This window comes from Pipistrellus kuhlii, unplaced genomic scaffold, assembly GCF_014108245.1.
Source record: "Pipistrellus kuhlii isolate mPipKuh1 unplaced genomic scaffold, mPipKuh1.p scaffold_m20_p_12, whole genome shotgun sequence".
In the NCBI taxonomy this organism is placed as follows: Eukaryota; Metazoa; Chordata; class Mammalia; order Chiroptera; family Vespertilionidae; genus Pipistrellus; species Pipistrellus kuhlii.
In genome coordinates, this window is record NW_023425427.1 from 4,480,360 (window position 1) to 4,502,587 (window position 22,228).

Genomic DNA, 22,228 nt, shown 5'->3' on the forward strand with positions numbered 1-22,228 from the left:
TTTAAAATCACAGTTATAAAACAGAAAACTTGAGGTGAATGAATAGTGCACAATTGAGTAAAGGGAATACATGCCGGAGAACAAAAAAATTTTTTTTCAGATTAGTATCCAAGAACCAATATTTTTAGAAAAATGCTTTCCTTCTCTTCTCTACTATATGGCTCCTCTTTTTTTAAATTTTTTATCCTCACCCAAGGATATGTGTTGTGTTGGTTTTTGCTAGAGAGAGAGATAGAGAGAGAGAGAGAGAGAGAGAGGAAGAAAGAGTGAAACGTTGACGTGAGAAACATCGATCAGTTGCCGCAGGTACCCTAACTGGTGAGCAAACCCAAAACCTAGGAATTGAAACCACAACCTTTTATGTGTACAAGATGACGCTGTAGCTACTTCTTTAAATGTTAATAATACAGATTCTGGAACCAGAACAACTTGGTTTGAATCCAGGCTCTGCCACAGCTAGGCTTCTCTAAGTTCAGATTCCTTATCTACAAAATGAGAATAATAATAACTTGATTACACCTAATTGTTGTGAAGATTAAGAAACATGTATGTGAAGCATTTAGAACATTGCCTGGAACGTAGTGAGTACTATATGTGTCTGTAATTACAATGACAGTGGCCCACAATCCCTCAGACCTGATGCTAAATACCAGAAGCTCCAAAAACCAAAGTTTCTATAACTTATTTGGCACCAAAACCTGAGCTGAAAAAAAAATTCAAGGCTATTTATAGTTTTTATTTATCCTATTTGGTGTAAATATATATGCATTTTGCTACAAATATTTTAATATGCTTAATTATAGGATACTGCCCCAGACTTACTGGGTTGTATTTATTAACTTCCTAAAACCTGAAAAATTCTAAATTGTGAAATACATCCAGCCCCACAGGTTTTGGATACGCTTATGGACCTACATTACCTTTGGAATCTGATTAATTTCTATTTCCTTAAAATGAATGGCATATTCTTAAATAACTATAAGCAAATAAGACCCTAAACTTAGCAGTAGAGAATTTTAGGATGAAGAAAACATTCCCCGGTACAGTCAGGTGCATTCCCAGAACGATCCTTTCAAATAAAATCCATTCGTAATAATTTATGTGCGTGTCATAGTAACAAGATTTTTCAAACTCTAAACAAGGCCTATTCTCTTTAGATCACAAATAAATGATTAAGAATCGGGGGGGGGGGGGGAGCATTAATGTGTCCTCAATCATGCATATCACATCGTTACAGAACTTCAGAGTTGGAATAGACTCTTGAGAACTAATCTAAACTATTATTCCTTTCCTTCCACACTGTTTAACATCCATAAATTTATTCTCCCCTATGAGGTAAGAATAACCTGCTCTAACTTGTCCTTAGACTCTGTCTATAGGAACACCCTGTAGGTGAATATGAATAAACTGGGTGGAGTACACCAACAGACCTGGGATCTAAAAGGATGACTTGAACCTAGCATAATAAATCTTACATGTTTAGCAAATGCCTCAGCTTATACTTTAAAAAACAACAAAAAATTTCTAAGTCCAGAATAAATGAAGTTTCATGTAGCACACGTTAAAAAAGAAAAAGAAAAAGAAAAGAAGACTTAACTATCTTAATGGACTCAATGAGTCAACAACATAGTGTGGCTGCCAAAAAAGTTACTCTTGATTAGTAATAGCTACATCAACAGTAGTATAGCATCCAGAAAGAACGAGGTAACTGCCCTCTCTGCTATAGCTAGTTAGAACACATCTGGAGTATTATGTTCAGCTCTGTGTTACACACTTTGGGAGAGACACAGAAAGATTTTAAAAGGTCAGAAGTGGAGTGACCAAGACAGTGAGGGAATATGAAACCATGTCACATAAAGAACAGTTGAGGGAGCTGAAGGTATTTAGTCCAGACTCGGAGGGAACATGATCACTGTCCCCAAATCCCTGAAGAACTGTCTTGACACAGAGAGAGCAGACTTGTTCTCCAAAGGGCAGAACCAGAACCAGTCTGTGTTAACCACAGGGAGAAGTATTTCAGCTAAGTCTATGGAAGTATTTCCGGAAATGTAGAGCCCTATTAGGAGGTAGTGGTAACGTTATATCAGGCCCTAAAGATCCATATTTTTTTCTCCCGTGATCTCACATTCAATCCTGGCTGCCACAAACAGACAGAAAGTGCAAGGACCCTTTTTCCTTGCATCTGCGCAAGAACCTTAGCTGCAGACATAACTGCTCCAGCTCTGTCAAATAGATGCATTAAAGGCCCATAACCTTACAAATCAAACATGTGTCATCACCTCAATCTCTTACTGCTGTTATAACTATTATTCTCTAGTATCACAGCCTCTCCCTTCACCCTATTTAAAATGTGCTACCTAACCAACCAATCAGCCAAATGTTTTGCCAGGTCTGTGGGAGGAAAAGTGCCTACTTACTGGGCAATTAGTTTCAGTTTGTGATCAGTGTCCCTGTAAATAAAAGAGGGCCCAAACTGAGAGGCGGGCAGGAGCTCTTACCTAGTCCTTCATGAAAGAAATTCTTATTAATTCAAAGAGCAACCAGAAGACCCATCCTATCACATAATGTATTATCAAAGGCACTCAGTACTTAGAGGAGCATTAAAATAAAACCCCTGTACAACCATTTTCCCAAATGCAGGGAATCCAACTTTGCAAGCCAAACCAGGTCTCTCAAATTCAGGTAGAAATTCTCCTTGTGTCAGAGAAATGTGCTTACCCTACTGTTTGAAGTAAACTAGAACCCATGCTCAGATAAAAAGGCTGCACCTGATTATATCACTGTAAAGCTACAACTGCCTACTTATATGCCCAGTCAGGTCAGCCACTGAGAATCAGACACAGGCAATCCAGAGTGAACTCACAGAAAAGTACAAATTACAGAAAATTTAAAACATAAGAGTTACCAAAGTTGGGCATCCTCCTAAGACTTTTGTGACCCAAAGACCACCACAGACATAAGTATATGTTAGTTTTTGAAAAGCCTTGAACAATTCATATGGCAAATATAATCAGTCTTGCTTTACTTCATCTAAAATTTATTTAGAGTCTATAAAACTCCAGCCAAAGTATTAGAGAATATAATATATATAATGGGCTCAACACATTCTTCTCTGTGCTTTTTATAAAGTATCCATAATAAGAGACTAATTAAGTTATGATACATTTCTACAACACAAAAGGCAACTGTTTAAAATAAATAAATAGCTGAAACCAGTTTGGCTCAGTGGATAGAGTGTCGGTCTGTGGATTGAAAGGTCCCAGGTTTGATTCCAGTCAAGGGCATGTGCATTGGTTGCAGGCACATCCCCAGTGGAGGGTGTGCAGGAGGCAGCTGGTCAATGTTTCTCTCGCATGGATGTTTCTAGCTCTCTATCCCTCTCTCTTCCTCTCTGTAAAAAATCAATAAAATATATTTAAAATAAATAAATAAATAAATAAATAAATAAATAAATAAATAAATAAGGTAGACCTCAGTACTAACATGGGTGAGGTTAGGGGGAGCCCATGATAGTGAATAAGCAAGTTGCAAAACAATATATACAGAATTATTTCATTTAAAGTTTTTAAAAACTATTTTATATAAACTCATGCACAGGATTTTTAAAATTTTTAAAAATATACATATTTTTTTATTTCAGAGAGTAAGGGAGGAGAATGACTTGGATACATCAATGATAAGAGAGACTCATTGACTGGCTACCTCCTGCACACTTTTTACTGGGGATGGAGCCCACAATACGAGCAGGTGCCCTGACAGGGTATCAAACTGTGACCTCCTGGTTCATAGATCAATGTTCAACCACTGAGCAATTCCAGCCAAGCTACACACAAGATTTTTTAAAAACCCTGTGTGTAAGTTCGTATATGCCCAGAAAAATGTCTGAAAAAAAGATCAAACTATTAACAGTAATAACCTCTAGGGACTGACCGGAACCTGGAGGCAATAAAGGAATGACTTTCACTTGGTCCTTTGAGGACCTCTGGTTATTTGTAATATTTTTTGCAAGTTATGGTTACATTGTGATTTAAAAGTAACAACACAAAAATAATGAAAGTAAAATGACATCAGTTACACAGACTTATTTATCATATATTAAGCCTTCAAAATAAGTGATCTTGCTACTTAAATGCTACTGCATGCTTCAAATTCCAGAAAATCTAATTCATCCTTTTTCTATTATACCTTACTAAAGCAAATAAAAATCACAAATCCCTACTAGATTTCTCAAATGTTTTATAACACACACACATACACAGCCTCATCATAAGGATAACTAACACACACGTTAGTACCGTCCTTAACTCTGCACCAGGAACTGCTCTAAGCACTATAAATGTATTAACTTATTTACTCTTCACAGAAATCCTATGAAGAGTGAAGTACTGTGCTATTATTATTTTCATTTCACAGGTTAGAATTCAAACCTAAAAATAGGCTCTCCTGAATTCATACTCTCAACCACTTGCTTCCTGTTTCTCAATAATATGTCAATCTCTCCATTCGAAGGCCAAAAAAGATTATATTCCAGCTGGTTAATACACTCCTGAAGCTAGGAGAGATGCAATCTTGGCTTCTTCTGAGCGAATAATCTGCAATGCCAAGCTTGAACTCAAGATTCAAGACTGTATTAAGACTAATAATCATGTGAGAAACTCCACAAATTCAATTACAGTCCAAAGTCCATACCAGACTCCGCAGTCAATCACTGAGCCTAAGAATTAGGTCAGAGATCCATTAATGTCAAGTACATCTAGGCAAACGGTTTGGACAAGGTAGGTGTTATTTGTTTAGTTCCAAGCCCATTTTAGATTTTTTTTTTTTTAAGGGAGAGAATAAAAGTAGTCTCTGACTTTGCTTGAAGACTTCAAACCAGCAGGAAAAGCCTTATTTTCCATGTGGACTCAAACAGAAATTAGCATTTATTGGCATCAGCAAATTTAACATCCTAGCTTAAGGGAAAGAGGGAAAAAAGGACATCCCTGCTTAAATTTACTTTTGTCCAGGCATACTGACCTTGTATCTGTGGGAGAGGGAAGGAAAAAAAAAAATGGTGCAAGGAAGGGATTTAACCTAATTTATAAATGTGCTCAACCTAGATACACACCTGTCCCAAATGACCTCCTGAATCGGGGAGTGGGGACGTTCACAATATCTCTCTTTTTCTCTTTTGGCCTCAAGTGGACTGTACTATTTGTAAACAAAATGCTCCGGGTGCCCCTTCCACCTGCCACCCCCACGCACATCTGATATGTATATAAACAAGGAGAAACGAACCAGAAACTGGAGCTTCGGGAGGAACCCCTTATAGGCAGCTTTTGACTCATTGGTTGCCGGAGGTATTGGACTGGCTTGCGAACTTCCCCCAAATGACCCAGGCGGAGGGGCTCAGGATGGGCGAACCGAACCCAAAAGTTTGTGCCCATTCCGGGTCTCTGACAAAGACCAGAGAGCCCCGTTTGGAAGGAGGTGCGATGCCTCCCTCCCAGTCCAGGGGGACAAAAGACTTCCCAGGCTGGGGGTGGGAAGCAGGTTGGCTGGAGCTTGTCTCTCCCCCACCCCCACCCCCCATTGGGAGTCGAGATCTGGGGAGCCTCTGGGACAAGAGATGGTCCATTCCGGCCAACAGCCCAGCCTAGACCCAGAGGCAGGGCCAGGGATGGGCAGTTGCTGAGTCGGTCGGGCCGGCCGGCGGGCGGGCGAGGAGGCGCTGGGACTCACCTGGGGGAGGGGGAGGCAGCGAGGGGGCCGCGGTGGCAGGTGGGGTGGGCGGGACGCTGCTCCGGGGGACGCCGGGCGTCGGGGTCGGCGGAGTGGTGGGCGCCGGCACGGTGGTCGCCACAGGGGAAGTCGGCGCCGGGCCAGTGGTCGCCGAGAGGGTGGTGGGCGCGGGTCTGGTCGTCGGCCGGGGGGTGGTCGCGGTGCTTTCCCCCGCCACGGGGGCGGCCGGCGAGGGGCCGAGCGGCGCCGGAGAGGTGGTCGGAGCGGGTCCGGCCGTGGCCCGCAGAGGGGTGGTCTCCGGGGACCCGGCTGAAGAGGACGCCGTCAGGGGCCGGTGGACGGTAGCGCGCGGGGGTCCGGTCCTCGAGGTCTGGGCCGCGGTGGCCGTCGCCTTAGAGAAGGGGGGAGTGGGCTCGCCTTCCAGCCCCGGGCTCGGCGACGCGTCCACCTGCCCCGCGGCCCCGCTGCCGCCGGTGACATTCCCCGCCGCGGTTACCGAGGCGGCGGCAGCGGCGGCGGCGGCGCAGCACAACAGGGCGAGGCCGCCCAGGCTCGGCAGGCTCCTCATGGCGCGCTCGACTCCGCCATTCATTCATTCAGTCATTCGGCCGGTCAGTCATCTTCTCCTCCCGGCACTCGGACCGGGGAAGCCGCCGCAGCCGCCAGCGCCAACGCCACCCGGCGCACCATCGCCACCTCCCTCTGACAGGCGGCCGGCCCCGCGGGCGGGCCCCAGCGCGGAGGGAGCGACCCGGCCGAGCGCGGACAGCCCGCCCTCTCCGATTGGCAGCCCCGCGCGGCCAATGGAAGGCCACGCTGTCCCACGTGACGCAGCCGCTCCCCAGCCTCTTTGTAGCTTCACGGACCAATCAGAGGGCCTCAAGAGGAGGGGGCGGTGCTAAGGCTGGAGGAGGGTGGCGCGAGCCCCGCTCCGGCGGATTCGGCTCTCGGCGGCGCGGCTTTGTCTGCCCGAGGAGCGGGGCGCGGGGCGCGGGCACCGGGCGCCGCGGAGCAGACAAAGGACGCGCCCCGCGCGGCAGGCGCCGGGCCAAGTCGTCTGCTCCACTGGGCGGCGAGCGCGACCCGGGGCGGGGATTGGGCTCTCGGGAGCATCCTGCCCTCTCGAACAATGGGGCGCCGCGCCGCACCCGGGTGGGGAAACTGGGCTGGAACCCCGGCGACGGGCGAGGGCGACAGCAACAAGGATGTAGAGTTCAGCGTTGCTTCTGCTGCTCAAGAGAGCCTGGCCTCGGCCCTGCGAGGTCTGCGCTGCCATCCCCATTTCAGAGATGGGGAAACTGAGGCCCCTGTTGAGGGCCTTATTGAACCTGCTTGGCACCTGCTGTGGGCCAAGCTCTGTGCCGTGCAGGACAGGGCATCTAGAGCTCCCTGCATTGGGGAGACGGACGGACTCACACACACTCTCCCCAAAACCCGGGGGTAAATAGGACAGGACGGGTGAAACCTCAGCTCCTTGTCTCTTGCTGAGTGGTTTTGTGCCCAGAGCGCAGTTTTTCTCACCTCTCAACTGAGGATGTTAACTCCCCTTCACCCCATCGTCCACACACAGAGCTGCTGTAAGCATTATGTTCTGAGAGGGCTTACCCCCAGTAAACCCTTATTAATGCTACCTCCTCTCATCGTCCTGGGCGAAAACAAGCCCCTCGCCACAGCCCCGTGGTGTCCCGAGAGCCGCCAGCCTGATGCAGGGATTGGGGCGGGTCTGATAGCGGAGTGTGACCCTGGCTGACACTAAAACCCTGAATGAGGTTGGAATTCTGGCGCGCAGCCTAGCACCCTCCGCCCAGGATCCAGAGCTTTCTCAGCGCTGCAGCCTCCGCTCAGCAGCTTTCAGAGGGAGCCAGGCAGGGCGGGTTTGTCATCTGACTGGGCTTAGTCCCAGCCCCGCCGCCAACGGGGACCTGGCCCCGCTAGGTGATGCTTGCCTTTGTGCATGGCTCCCCATTAGTCACTGGCCTCCAACCAGAAGGGCAGGATGAGATTTGCGTGTGAACCTGCATATATGTTAATGAGAAAATAAATTTATTTACCTGTAAGAATAGTGGGTGAGAGGGAAGAGGATATGTACACCCTCGTGAGTCTTTGTGTATGAATATTATATGCATTTGTGTGAGCTTATGGGAGCCATTATCTATTTTTGTATGTTGTGTAATAGTATGTGTTTTTTGTGAATTTTCGGTGTTTGTTTCATTTGTGAGTATGAGTGTGTTTTGGTAGGTCATCTGTGCATGTAAGGGGGAGGGGCAAGATAAGGGAGGTGTATGTGGGTATTCTGGTTTCAGAGCAATGTTTAGCAAACAAATCAAGATTGTTTTTACCTCTCTCAGGACAAACAGAACATGCCCCTCCCAATATTCTCTAACTTGTTCTTCCTCTTCCTCAAATCTCAACCAAAGTACCGTATCCTCCAAGACTTTTGTGGTTCTCGGAGTGAGAATTAGTCTCTCCATCCCCATTTTCTCACTGTCCTTTGTTTATTCATTGATTACAACCCTGGTCTATCAGTCTGTCTCTCCCTGCCTCTTCCTGAAAGGATTAAGGATGGCTTTCAAAAATATACAAGAAAAATTGAACTTCTCACATGGCTTTATTACTTCTTACAGGCATGCATCTGCCTACTACTAAAATTATTGTACTAGACCTTGGGACTTATGTCTGTCTCTGTTATTAGGTTACTCTCTCTGTTCTCAGTCTAGTAGGGGTAATACATATGGGTGAGTGTTAATCCATGCTGGTTAAATTGAATTAAACTGAAAATTAATCCAGGGTGCTACGGGAAGAGCTTGTATCAGACAGATCTGGGTCATGACTCTGCCAGCTATGCCACCTTAGAAGAAACTTTGCACCTCTTTGCACCTCTCAGTTTCCTCATCTATAAAATGGGACCAATAAATTCTGTCTTACTTAGCTGAGCTAAGGATGCTAGAGAATGTTTTTATAGAGCCTGGCACATGGAAGATGCTAGATCCGTGTAGGTTCGTCTTTCATGTATACCAGTGCTGACTTTGAGCCTTGCTGGCTGAAGAACCGCAGCAGAATCTCTGTCCCATAACTTCCCCCTCAGGAGACATGGCTTGACAGTTGCCCTACCAGGTAGTCCCAAGCGATAGCTGAAAATGCCGGGTTGACCTTCAGCTGTGCTATTGTACATCCAAGATTCTCTGGCAGAAGGAGAGAATTGCTGATGCAGCTTCTTTGCCTGGAGAAAGACTAGAAGACCTTGCCGAAGTGAGCCAGGCCAGCTCTGGGCCTCACACAGGGATCACCCATGCTTCTATTGTGGGTTAATTACTGTGTAATGTGTGCAGAGATATTAAGTTCTTTTGAAAGGCAACTTACGTGTATTAATGTTATTCATTCAACATTTAATTCTTAAATTTCTTGCTCTGCCTTTTACTCTAAACCGCAAGATGATTTTTAACAGTTTTCTTAGGGATACTGTTTTACTCTGTTTTAAAATTAGAAATACCTTAAATATCCAACATCAGGAAAAAAAGTATTGTATCTTTAATTTAATTTATAATATAAAGTCATTGTAAGAGTGGCTAAGAAGACCATATAGCAACTAGTAATACTAGATCATTGATCTCTTACTAGGTGCTAGAATTATACTAAGAGATACACATGAAATATTCTGTTGAATTCTAAGAAAAACCCCAGGAAGTAGATACTGTTATCCCTATTTCACAGATAGAGAAAATAGGGCACAGAAAGGGTAAGCCACTTGCCCAAGCTCACTTAGTAAGGATGGCTGGCTCTAGTGGTTCCCTTAACAACTGTGCTATAAAAGAAAAATGCTTATGATGTGATGGTAAGTAGAAAAGAGAAAATAAAAATTATAGTCGTGACTCTGTAACTAAATGTTGCCTGGCACTTCCTGTTGCTTCAGAATTGCAGCTAAAGCTCAGGGCTCTAAAGAGAGCTGTCAACCCACCCAGGACACGTGGGCCCAGACTTAATGAGGGGCCACAGAATAGCAGGGGTCAGGGAGGGCCTTGTCGAAGTCCATGAGCAGCCTGACCTTTCTCCTGTAAGGCAAAGGGCCCCATCTGATTCCTCTTTGTACACTCAGCACCTAGCACCGTGTCAAATACACAGAAGTGGCTCAAGAATTGTTTATTGAACTAAATGGAATCGTACGATGGGACAGACACTGTTCCAGGAATTTTGCTTTCGAAAAGTATTGATGCCCCAAAGGGAGGGCAATCACAGGTACTTACAAGAAAAGGAAACTGAGCTTCGGAAAGGTTAAGGGACTTGCCCAACTTCAAAGCCCAGGTTCTTCTCTACACCCCACAGTCCTTTAATGTGGCCACTGTGCAGCACATAGGGGCTGTTGATCACATGCTGAAAGAAAGCACCCATGCCCACCAAATCTAGCTCTCCCACTAGAGCAGAATGGAAGCAAAGAGAAGCTTTGGGAGGAAGAAAAGAAGGCATAATAATATAATAGATGTGGCTCAGCAAAATAACTTCATCTCCCAGATTCCAGTAAAACACGAAAACTTTGCCCCTCCTGGTTTCATTGAGACAGCGGTGCTGACATGGACTATTTCTAATCCTGCTAGAGCCCAGCCACATATCAGATGTGGCTAAATTCAAGGTTTGGCATCGCCGTTAGGATTATGAGGGCCATATTAACAAAGTCTGCCTGGAAAAGGACACTAACAGACAACTCACAGGGAAACACAAGTGGCTAAGCAGCATGAAATACCTGTACTGCACATTCAACTTAAGTAATCAAAGATTTGCAGTTGGAGACAACGAGTTATCATTGTTTAACCTATTGGTTTGCCAAATATTTAAAACGACTGGTAATACTTGTTGCTGGCAAGGGAGTGCCTCACGCAGTTGATAGGAATGTAAAGCGATAGAACCTTCCCAGACCAGGAAACCTTGCCGAAGTGATCCAAGCCAGCCCTGGGCCTCACACAGGGATCATCCATGCTTCTGCTGTGCGTCCTGGAAAATGTTTGCACTCTTTTGACTCACTTCCACTTTCAAGAATATATCCAAGAGAAATAAATAAGCAAGAGTGAATCATATTGACTTTGGGTGAATATGATGTTTCAATATAGGTTTATTAATTGTAACAAATGTACTCTCTGGTGAGGATGTTGATGATGAGTAAGGCTATGCATGTTTTGGGGCAGGGCATATATGTACTTTCTTCTCTTTTTGCAATGAACATAAAACTACTCTAAAAATATAAAGTTTTATTTAAAAATAGGTTACATGACTGTGTATTATGTAAAACAATGTGTGACTATATATCCTATATAATAAAAGCCCAATATGCAAATCAACCAAACAGCAGAATGACCAGCAGAACAACCGGTCACTATGATGAGTACTGACCACCAGGAGGCAGATGCTCAATGCAGGAGCTGCCTCCAGTCCATAGGTCCCATGCTAGCCAAGGCAGGTGCCAGTGGGGGCTCCCTCCCCCCACCCCCAGATTGCCCCACCAGTTGCCCTGCAGAGGGAGGCAATCAGCAGCAGCAGCAGGAAACAGGGCTGGTGAGTAGGTGGCACCAGGCCAGCCAAAGCAGGTGCCAGCAGGGCGCCCCCCCCCCATTATCCCATCCATTGCCCCACAGGTTGGCCCTAATAACTGGCTAGGCCTAGGGACCTACCCATTCATGAATTTCATGCACTGAGCCTCTCTAGTCTTGTATAATAAAAGGCTAATATGTAAATTGTCCCCTCGACTGGGAGTTCGACCAGGAGGTGAGGCCAGCCGGCCAACTGTCCACAGCCCCTCCCCCCAACCAGCCCAGCTCAATGGGCCCCCCTGCATCAGGTCTGGCTGGCTGGACCCCTCCATGCATAAATTCAAGCACCGAGTCTCTAGTATTAAATAGAAGACCAAAAGAAAATACACCAAAATATTAACAACTTATCTCTGAATGACTGCATTTATGGATATTTGCATGTTTTTTCCCTTCATACTTGTTTGCATTTTCCAATTTTTTTAATAATGACTACATAGTGTTTCAAGAATCAGGAATAACCAACAACAAAACTCTTAGGTCTGGAGGTAAGTCTGCCAACAACATAATTGATCTACTTCCATGGTATCTTTTTAAGATGATGAGGAAGAGAAAGCCTTAAGTCATAAATTTACATTAATCGCAAATAGCCTTCCCCAAACAATGAAGCTAAATATTAAAACCCTCCTTCAGAGACCTTCTGGTCTAAAAATACGCTCAGAAAAGCTCAGAAAAGCATTTGCTGCACTTCTTGGAGATCTACTGTAAGACGTCATTCACAGTGGGCACCCAGTCAAACCCTTGCTCGTCATCAGTATTGGCTGTAAATCAAAAAATTTTAACCATTGTGGGAAGGAATGGAGCCAGAGCTTCACAAATAACTCTCTCCCTTAGGTTGCTATAATTGTAATAAAGGGGATTTACTGACAGGTGCAAAAGATACAGAGGTTTCCCAACCATTATCTCAGCTAAGCTTTGCAACCACTCTGGGGAGAAGGTAGTAATAACAAGAATCATGACTAACATTTATTGAGCATTTGTTATATGCCAGGCACCAATGCTAAACAATTCACACACATTATCCCCTTTACTTTTATAATATAAAGTAGAAGGAGTGTTTGCCTCCATTTTATATGCTAACACATGCCACTCAAATAAGTCCAATGATTTGCCCAAGATCACTAAACTAATAAATGAAAGAACTAGAATTCATATTTAGACCTCAAGTCCAGAATAATATCCACAACTGCTTACTGAACTTCAACTTTTTTTTTTTAATTCAATAAGACCAGTGTTCATTTGTGGTCTTCTTTTTTTTTCTTTTATTTTTTATGTTTTTATTGATTTCAGAGAGAGGGGGAGGGAGTAAGGGATAGAAACATCATCAACGATGATAGAGAATCATTGATCAGCTATTTCCTGCATGTTCCCCCACTGGGGATCGAGCCTGCAACCTCAGGCATGTGCCCTCACCAGGAATCAAACCATGATCTCCTAGTTGGAGGGTTGATGCTCAGCCAATGAGATACACCAGCCACGCTGAACTTCTGTAACTTTGATATTTTTATTGTTATGCTTATTAGGAGTTTAACAATACAGTACTATATTCAACCATGGTCTTTCTAGCTGTATAACCTTGGACAAGTCACTTCAGCTTTGTGTCTCTACTTTCTGTCTCCTCTGCATAATGGAGGTCATAATATCTATCTCATAGGACTCAAGGTCTAACAAAGCAATGTATTGTATATAAAGTGTTGAACCAAAGCCTTCCCCACAGTAAATGCTCAAAAGGCATTGGGACATGTCTGATTTTCCTAAACCTCGTCTTCTGATGAGGCCAAGAAAGTACTATGTCCCTGGGGTTCCGTGCTCAGAACTTCTAGATTCTCAGAGGAGCACCACTCCCCAACCTGCTTCCATGACTTTGCCCTCTTGAAGAGCCTCCTTCACTGGAGTGGGTACCTGTCATTGAAATGTGTACCCAGCTTCTAGGGCTGTGACAGGAATGGTCACTCGACTCCTCGAGTGCCCCTGAGAAATCCGGGCCTGTAGGACCAAGATGCTCTTTGTAGAACTGTTTTGAAGTAGCCATGCTGATTTCATGCTAGCTTCCTAGGGCTGGAAGGTATGGAAACGAAGTCCTAAAGGAAAAATTGTTTCTCTAAAAAAGGCAAGAAAGAGGAAATACCAGAGCTGGGTTCAAACCTGTCCTTGAGCAGATGACAAACCAAGACCCTAAGAAAAGGGCCTTGATGAGGTCCTCACCACACATCAGCAGGAGACCTGACATCCGGTGCAAATCCACTGACTCGAGGGCCACCATCAGAACCAAATCACGCCTTACAGAGGAAGCAGGTGAGGGTCAGCAAGGGACCTACAGTCAGCTAGCTGGAAATCCAAGGACCTATCTTCCCAGCCACAACACTGCCCTCTGACTTCCCAACCTGGATTCTCACGACACCGGGTTCCCTCTCCAGGAACTTGTCTCCTGAACTCACAGAAATGGTGTCTTGCTGCCAGCTTTTGATCAATGGCCAAGGCAGTATTTTAAATGATGGCAATAATCAGGGCCTGCTCTTGGGCATCAGTCAGGAACTCAGGAATGGCAAAATCTTCCAAATTAGGCCACATTAGTGTAAGGGAGCTAGAAACAACATCTTTCCCATTCCATCAGGCCGAAATTAGAACAGCCCTGAAGAGGGTCCTGGGAGAGCAAGCTGCTCTCAGGCCTGTGGGTCTGATTTCCTTTTTCACAAAATCGCTGCACTTTTCTTACGACCATTGGGTGTTTATTGGGTGTGTGCGCTGCCTCAAGTGAAGCCCAGAATTTGTAATTGGATATAATCCTGAACTACATACTGGCAGCACTACTTCTTTCTTTCATATATATATATATATATATATATTGATGTCAGAGAGGAAAGGAAGGGAGAGAGAGATAGAAACATTGATGATGAGAATCATTAACTACCTCCTGAGCACCCCCTACTGGGGATCAAGCCTGCAAAGGCATGTGCCATTGACCAGAATCGAAGCTGGGACCCTTCAATCTGCAGGGCGACCCTTTAGCCACTGAGCCAACCCAGCTAGGAAAGCACTAATTCTTTAGAGACAAGAACCTTGGGATGTCTGCCATCTGCTTCCATGTTGGATAATTAGTCTATGAATCAGCTAAGCCAGGCTTCCAACCCTGAGTCTGTCTCCCTTCAAGGTGAAATGGTCTTATGAGAAAAGTCCATGACCTAGTGGGTCTGGTGCCCTACTTCCAGCCTATGTGACTTAAGGCAGCAATCAACCTCTCTAAACTTCAGTTTTTCCAGCTATAAAGTGTGCATACATGTTTGGTCTACTCGTTCTGTGCTAGGAGGAGTCATTCATTCATTCATTGGAAATGTATTAAGCACTGATCTAGAAATACTCTGGTGAACGAGACAAAAAGAAATGCAGAAGAAGAAAAAAAAGTGTATACTGAAGTTGTGCTTACAATGTATCGAGTGGGATAATCAATTCACATATTAATGGGTGAACAAGCTAGGTATTTATTGTGGTAAATGTTACAAAGTGGAGGAAGTATCCCAATGACAGAGAGAATGGTGCCAGATAGGGTAGGAGCTCGTTGTGCAGAGCTCTAGAGCCGTGTAGTAGGCTAGATGTTCTTCTAACAGCAATGAGATGTCAAGGGAGGGCTCTTGGGAGAGGATGAAGGTGGATCACAGGGCGGCAGGACAGGAGCATGGGAACCAGTGTGAAGGCCAGGTGTGAGAGGATGGTGGCCTAGACTAGCCTACAGGCAGACTGGGGATGTATTTTTAGACATAGAATTGTCAAAATTTGCTCTTGGATTGGGTGAGGGTGATGGAAGGAAAGAAATCAAGAATGATGATTAGATTGGTGCATCAATGGGATCACTCATTCATTCAACAAACATCAATTAAGCACATATATGTTGCAGATAAATAAGTGGATGAAGTTCAAAGCTTAGTCTTGGGGGTGGAAACCAGAAAATAGGCAAATTTCTACATTTATTTTTTTAAAATATATTTTATTTGATTTTTTACAGAGAGGAGGAGAGAGGGATAGAGAGCTAGAAACGTCGATGAGAGAGAAACATCGACCAGCTGCCTCCTGCACACCCCCTACTAGGGATGTGCCCACAACCAATGTACATGCCCTTGACCGGAATCGAACCTGGAACCTTTCAGTCCGCAGACGGACGTTCTACCACTGAGCCAAACCAGTTTTGGCAAATTTCTACATTTAAATAGGAGCATTTAAATAGGAGAACATCTACTTCTGTTCAGGGAAAGAGATCAAAGAACTCTTCCTAGGGGAGGGGAATGTGAACTGAGTGTTGAAGGAGGGACAGGAAGAAGGAAAAGGTTTAGGGCCATAGAACAGAGATCTGAAATAACAACAATAATAATATAGTCATGGTAGTAGCTGAGATTTGTGAAGTCCTAACAATGTGCTAGGTATTCTTGTAGCACATGTAATCCTCACGTGGGAACTCTGAGGCACAGTTAACCTCTGTCACATGGTTTGCCAAAGGCCACACAATCTTGCTCCAGGCTTCAGGCTCGGGCAGCTTGGCTCCAGAGGCCACACTCTAACCATCACACAGCCTGCCTCTCCGTGGGAGAGATCTGCACCTTAAGGGGTGGACAAGGGCAGAAAGTGTAGGGTGTAGGCGGATAGAAGTTGATGAAGGTGAGGTAAATGACATGAAAGTATTTTTCAAACTATGAAGTTCCGCCCCCAAACAGATTATCATCACTATTATTAAATAATCACCTTCCCCTCTGTGGGAAACAGGTTTCTCAGCAGCGTCTCTGGATTTTTAACCTTCGAGAACAGTGCCTGCTTGAGGGGAGGGGAGGAGGAGACAGGGAGACATCTCAGGAGAGGATGGGTTAAAGTGAGTCGGACTGTGACTGGGGAAGCAGCCTAGCTCTGCTCTAACTTAGTACCTGGTCTTGGGTGAGTCGTTTCTCCAGCCCGGTCTTCCCTCTCCGGAAAATGGAAGGAGGGAGGAGTGGGGATTCTAAGGGCTTGTTCAGCCTTCACATTTTGAACAGTTGTTGCTATTTAGTGCTCTGCTTCTCCACTAGACAAAAAAGAAATGTCTTCTTGGGGCCTTTACCAAAGCAAAATGCCACCTTGGATGGAAGTGGCACCTTCCAGAAGCAAGACCTCTCTGCTGGATGGGCAGCCGATGGCTTATGTCACCTGAAACCACAGATCTCCAAGTTAAATACCTTTCAGCCCTCCTATCCCTGCCAGGACACTGGTCTGTTTCCAGGCCCCTTAACGCCAGCCCTTACTGTCCCTTTCAGTTCTCCAGGCAGAGTCTGGGCAGCACAGCCTTCTAGACATGATGCAGTCAGAAGGTGCATGTGCTCTCACATCCTAGTGGGTCCTGTTTTGGGTTTTCTGTGAACCTAAACCCTCGGCTTTCTCACATGCACTGCTTCATCTTGTGCCATTGGTTTTGGATCCACTGCCCAAGAATAAAAGGTTTTCACTTGTGATGCGGCATTGAATCTTCCTCCTCGTCTTGTAGGATCTCCACAGTGAGAGGAGACTCCTGGACCTGCAAGAGAACCTTTCCCATCAGAGCACTGCAACCCCAACTCACTGGTGACATGGAGCTTTACAAACCGGAAAGCATTTTCAGACATTGTTAATTCACATATTATTCCTGTTGCATATCAGAAAGTCCCTGAACTAGTTTGGAAAGAGATAGGGTTGCCAGATAAAATACAAGATGCCAGTAAAATTTGAATTTCAGATACACAGTGAAGAATTTTTAAGTATAAGCACATCCCAAATATTTAATGGGACATACTCATACTTAAACCATTATACCCTGCATATCTGAAATTCAAATTCAACTAAGTATCATGCACTTTTATTCGCTCTATCTAACAACCCTAGACAGGGAACATTAACTCCATTTTGCAGAATAAGGGCTCAGAGGGTAAAAAGATTTATGCAAACTCTCTGAACGGGGACCATGTCTGATTCATTTTTTTTTTTAACTTTTAGTATTTACTTCATTATTTTTTAAACAAGACAAGTATATTCCCTTAAAGCCAGTGTAACCATCCTTACAGTGGTATCTACCAGATTTGTTTCATGAAAAGCCTATTCTCCTGAGAATCTATACCATGTGTTTGTATAGGTGTATATATATTGCACAGAGCATTAAAAAGCTAATGGTTCATTTTTATTTTTAAAAAAATATATTTTATTGATTTTGTACAGAGAGGAAGGGAGAGAGATACAGAGCTAGAAACATCGATGAGAGAGAGTCATTGATCAGCTGCCTCTTGCACACCCCCTACTGGGGATATGCCCGCAACCAAGGTACATGCCCTTGACTAGAATCGAACCCGGGACCTTTCAGTCCCCAAGCCAACGCTTGGGAAATGTTTATTCAGCTATTGAACTTTCTGAGTCTTTCATTCCTATAGGAACCCTACAGGGTGAAAGAAAAAGCTGGCTCGGGACAGAGAGGGCCCCAGGAATTCAGTCTTAGGCTTCCCCGTTCTTCCTATGTGGTCGTGCCTCAGGTTAATTCAGGGGAGTTTCAGGAAAGCAGCGTGGAACTACTATAAACATCATGCAATTATCACAGGGCATCGTGGAGAGCCTCCTTTTCATCGCAGGGAGGGCTGCCCAGGGCTGCCACATCCAGGGAGGTCTTGGCCAAGATGCTTGCTGCCCACGGGGTGTCCACATGGTCAGAGTCAGAGGCACAAAGTCCCTCTTCTGACCCGGATGAGCAGACAAGTCTGGGTGCCGGTGGGACCGCCTCCAGGTGACTCTGGACTAGACTCAGCTCGCCTCTCTCATGATAGACATCTCCAACTCTGTCCACTGACAGGTCACAAACTGATGTCACCTGCCCAGCCAGAGCTGTGAATGAACCCAGACACTCCAGAAGACTTGGGCTGCTGATGAGGGTCAGGGGTCTTGGTTCCTTGCTGGGCTGTCAACTAAGAAGGATGACCTGCTGAAGAATCCTTGGAGTTTGGGCACGAGCACTAGGATTTTCACATCTGCGGTTCACTGGTGGAATCCTAGAATGTTAAGGTTAGAAGGAAGGCCCTTAAGCCTTGGCCAGTGTGGCTCAGTTGGTTGGAGTATCATCCTGTACACTGAATGGTCCCAGTTTCAATTCCCGGTCAGGGCACATACCCAGGATTCAAGTTTGATCTGGGTCTGGGCATGTATGGGAGGCAACCAATTGATGTTTCTCTCTCACATCGGTTCTTTCTGTCTCTCTCTCTCTTTCTCTGGGCCCTCCTCTCTCTTGGCATGTCCTCAGGTGGGGATTAAGAAAACAAAACAAAAAAACACACAAGGCTCAGAGAAGGAAAGGACTTAGTCAAGCCCATGCAGTAACCCACGGCAGACGCAGCCTGGAGCTCATATTTCCCCTAGGTGCTGCATTCCTGCCTCAGAAGGTCAGCTTTCAGCTCAAAGCAAAGAGCAGGTGGGTCAGATGTGGTCACTAACTGGTGAGCTGGCCTGTGAGTCACTGAGCGTTAACGCTGGCATGCCATTAGCATCTTGGCCCAATCTGTCACCCTCCACTCCCTGGAGGCCCTGCTGCCCACAGGCTGCAGATTAGAAATGAACTGCTCTCGGCCAAGCCCCTGAAACTGGAGATGAAATGGCCCACACAGATCATTGGATCTAGTTCCCCAGCGCCTGTGCTGGAAAATAGGCCCAGGAGCCAGGGGGCTCAGTGAGCCAGCAGGTTGGTGGGCAGGCCCCCTAGAGGCAGAGGGTAGGGAGCGGGCCACAGAGGGAGGGACAAGGTGTGGTGCTGGCACAGTGAGCGGCAGCATTGCCCTATTGTCTCCCATCAGCTCTGCTCCAAAGTTTTCTTCATATTGAAGTAAAGACTTTCTCTATGAGCTCCTGACACTGGTCCAGTCTGCCCCACCCACAGAATTGGGTAGGAGGCGGTCCAGGTTACAACACAGGTAAAATTGGGCAGGAACCCCAATCTACATGCAGCCCAGCCAGGACTCCCTCTGCTGCCACTCCCATAATATGCACATCCCACTGAGGAGCTGAATGAAAACCAGGGAGGGCCACTCTCCCTGGGATTCCTGGATGACTCCCCTGCAGATGCTGGCGTCCTTCTCAGCTCTGAGCAGAGAACAGAACAGCCCTTGTCACTGTCTCCATGGGACTTACGTTCTAGTTAAGGAGTCAGACAATATCTGGGTAAATAAGATTACTTTTGGAAATGACAGTGCTAAGAAGAAAACACAGGCTGATAAGGGCAAATGACTCAGCGGAATGACTTCTTGGGAAAAGGTGCCCATCAAAATGAGAACCAGGGGATAGCATGGGAAGATCCAAGGACAGGAACCCACACATGGTGAGTCTCTCACACAGGAACCAGCTTAGTGTGTCTGAGGAAGAGAAAAGGCAGGATGGGTAGAAGATAGGGAATGAGGGGAAGAAGGAAGGGGACAGAATCTGTGTGGAGACAGTGGTCTGAGCCACACTGGGTTTGGCTAAAGAATGAATCATAGTGATGAGTCCACTTGTAGGAGAGGAGAGCCACACAGAACAGGAGTCATGGCGTCATGTGTGATGTGAGCTACGCAGGCCAGGGGCTCACACACCATGTGGCTGGGGGGTAGGGTCACTGGGCAACTCCACGGGAATTTGTGGCCAGTTCTCAAAGCTGACAGGAAACATCCATCCAGGTTTCTGTCCAGGCCAAACAACCTCAGGAAGGTTCTGTGCACTCCGGGGAGAGTCCCACCCCCACTCCCAGGCCCAAGGTGACTAGAGAAGGAAGCCTAGATGCTGAGTTTTTGTGAAAGGCTAGACTGAGCTGCACCTCCTCTTGGGGCTCCTTCCCTGCCTTCAGAGTTTTCATGGGCCCCTTCACCTTCTTCCCAACACAGGCCTGTTCACCCTGGGTATGAACGCACCATGCCCAGTCCCTGGTGGCCTGCATGGTATCCAGTCAATGTCCCTGGTCAAAGGAATGCATCCAGAATTGTGAGATGTCAGTAATGTGCCACCCCTGTGAGTGTAACAGGGAGGGCCTGCTGAGTCATCTGTGTGACGGCAGGGCCCTGCCTGAAGCCAGGTCTTCTAAATCCAGGGTCAATGTAGAGCTCCCTCCACCAGGCTGTCTTACCTGGTTCAGGTACAACATTTACTCCCACCCACCATAGACACTTGACTCTTGATAATTTGTGGGAGATTCTAGAGAACACCCATTCTATACCAACTGCCAGGATGTAATTCCTGTGGAGGCGCTTGAGGCTGGGGTGGGGTGGCCCTGAATAAGCTGACAGAGCACTGGGATTTCAGCTGACGGCATTCTCACAGAGAAGCCCAGCCCTTCCACCCGCTTCCAGAAAATTCTGCCTGGCTCAGCACATTGTGCTGTCATCTCATTGGCACTGCTTCCATATTCCTTTCCCTTCTCGGAACAGGAGAGAACACGTGTGAGTTGGTTTTATCTTTCTTGAGGATGATCTAACCTTAAATAACAAGGCCAAGGAACTCTATTTTTACCTGTTGACCCCTCAGTCTGCTTCTAGTTATTTGTTCTAAAGAAATATTTCTAAAGATATATAATAGAAGAAAATTGGAGCTACCCAAGTGCCAAATGACAGGTAGAGGGGCAAACCCTGCCCCATTCACTTGAAGGAATACTATGGCAAACTTCAAAATGACAAATATAAACCCTGGCCGGATAGCTCAGTTGGATGGAGCATCATCCCAACATGCCAAGGTTGTAGGTTCAATCCCTGGCCATACACAGGAAATAACCAATGAATACATAAATATGTGGAACAACAAATCAATGTTTCTCTCTCTCATAACAATCAATATATTTTTAATGACAAATATAAATCTAGTCAAGACATGGAAAAATCAATATGAAAGAATGTCCAGTGAAAATATTAGAAACCAGAACTGCACAAGGCTACCTGCTTCTTTCCTGGAGTCCTCTACATGAAAACTGGAAGAGCTCAAGAAAGACTCAATACACAATGGAACACTATGCAGCTGCAAAAAAGAGGGATCTCTTATCCTTCGGGATAGCAATGGATGGACCTGGAGACTATTATGCTAAGCAAAATAAGCCAATCTGAGAAAGACAAATATCACATGATCTCACTTATTTGTGGAAACTAATGAACAAGATGAATTTGCCAACAAAGTAAAACCTGGAACAGACTGACATACCTCCATGTCGGGGTGGGAGGACAAGGAGAGATAAACCAAAGAACTTACATACTTATATGCATAGCCCATGGACACAGGCAATAGGGTAGTGAAGACCCTATTGCACATGCACACACCCAAAGAATGGTATGCCCCAGGGTCAAGGGCAGAGCAGTGGTGCAAGGGGTCGGTTTCTCAAACAGTACTTGTCCTGGACCAGGGGAAACCATCCATCTGGCCCAAGTGGCCTGTCTTTCTAGAAAACTGCTCTGCTCCCCCAACCAATGGCATTAACTGTATGTCAGGGTTCTTAGCGGCAAACAAGGAAAAACTGCTAGGGATAGTTTAATAACTACAGTTGTCATCATCATTAGTATCACTAATGTATTCAGGCACTGTACTAGGCGTGGTAGTCAGGGTTTTGTATGCATTATATCTTTTTTATCTAGAACTCTGAAAAGGAGACAACTATTCCCTGGTGAAAAATGAAGTAACTCAGGTTTAGGAAGATGGAGAAACTTGCCCCAAGGTCACAGACTTCATAGGGGGCAAAGGTGGTTTTCAAAGCTAAAACTGACTGCAAAGCTGCATATCTCAACCCCCAGGACCTGCTGCCTCTACAGTGAAGCCTCTGCAGGGCTTTGGCAAGAATCCAACAAACTGGCGATGGGGCCTCTGGCCTTCATATTTCAGGGTAATTTCCAGATTGCTGGCTAGAGTCGCTTGTTGACATTTAAGAGCAGGGCCATGAAGCCCGCTTTCCCGGCAGCTCACATGAG

The 22,228-nt window shown here is 45.7% G+C and overlaps 1 protein-coding gene across 2 annotated transcripts in view; it reads right to left on the reverse strand.

The window, feature by feature from the left end:
* Window positions 1–6,482, reverse strand: part of MEGF9 (multiple EGF like domains 9) — a 73,876-nt gene extending 67,394 nt beyond the window's left edge. The window contains exon 1 of one of the 2 annotated variants that reach the window (XM_036432835.2): window positions 5,722–6,482. In XM_036432835.2, coding sequence (XP_036288728.1) covers window positions 5,722–6,313 — 592 coding nt within the window. In that variant the 5' untranslated portion in view covers window positions 6,314–6,482. The remainder of the gene's footprint in view (window positions 1–5,721) is intronic. The other variant, XM_036432834.2, reaches the window with a different exon arrangement.
* Between the last annotated feature and the right edge of the window lie 15,746 nt (window positions 6,483–22,228).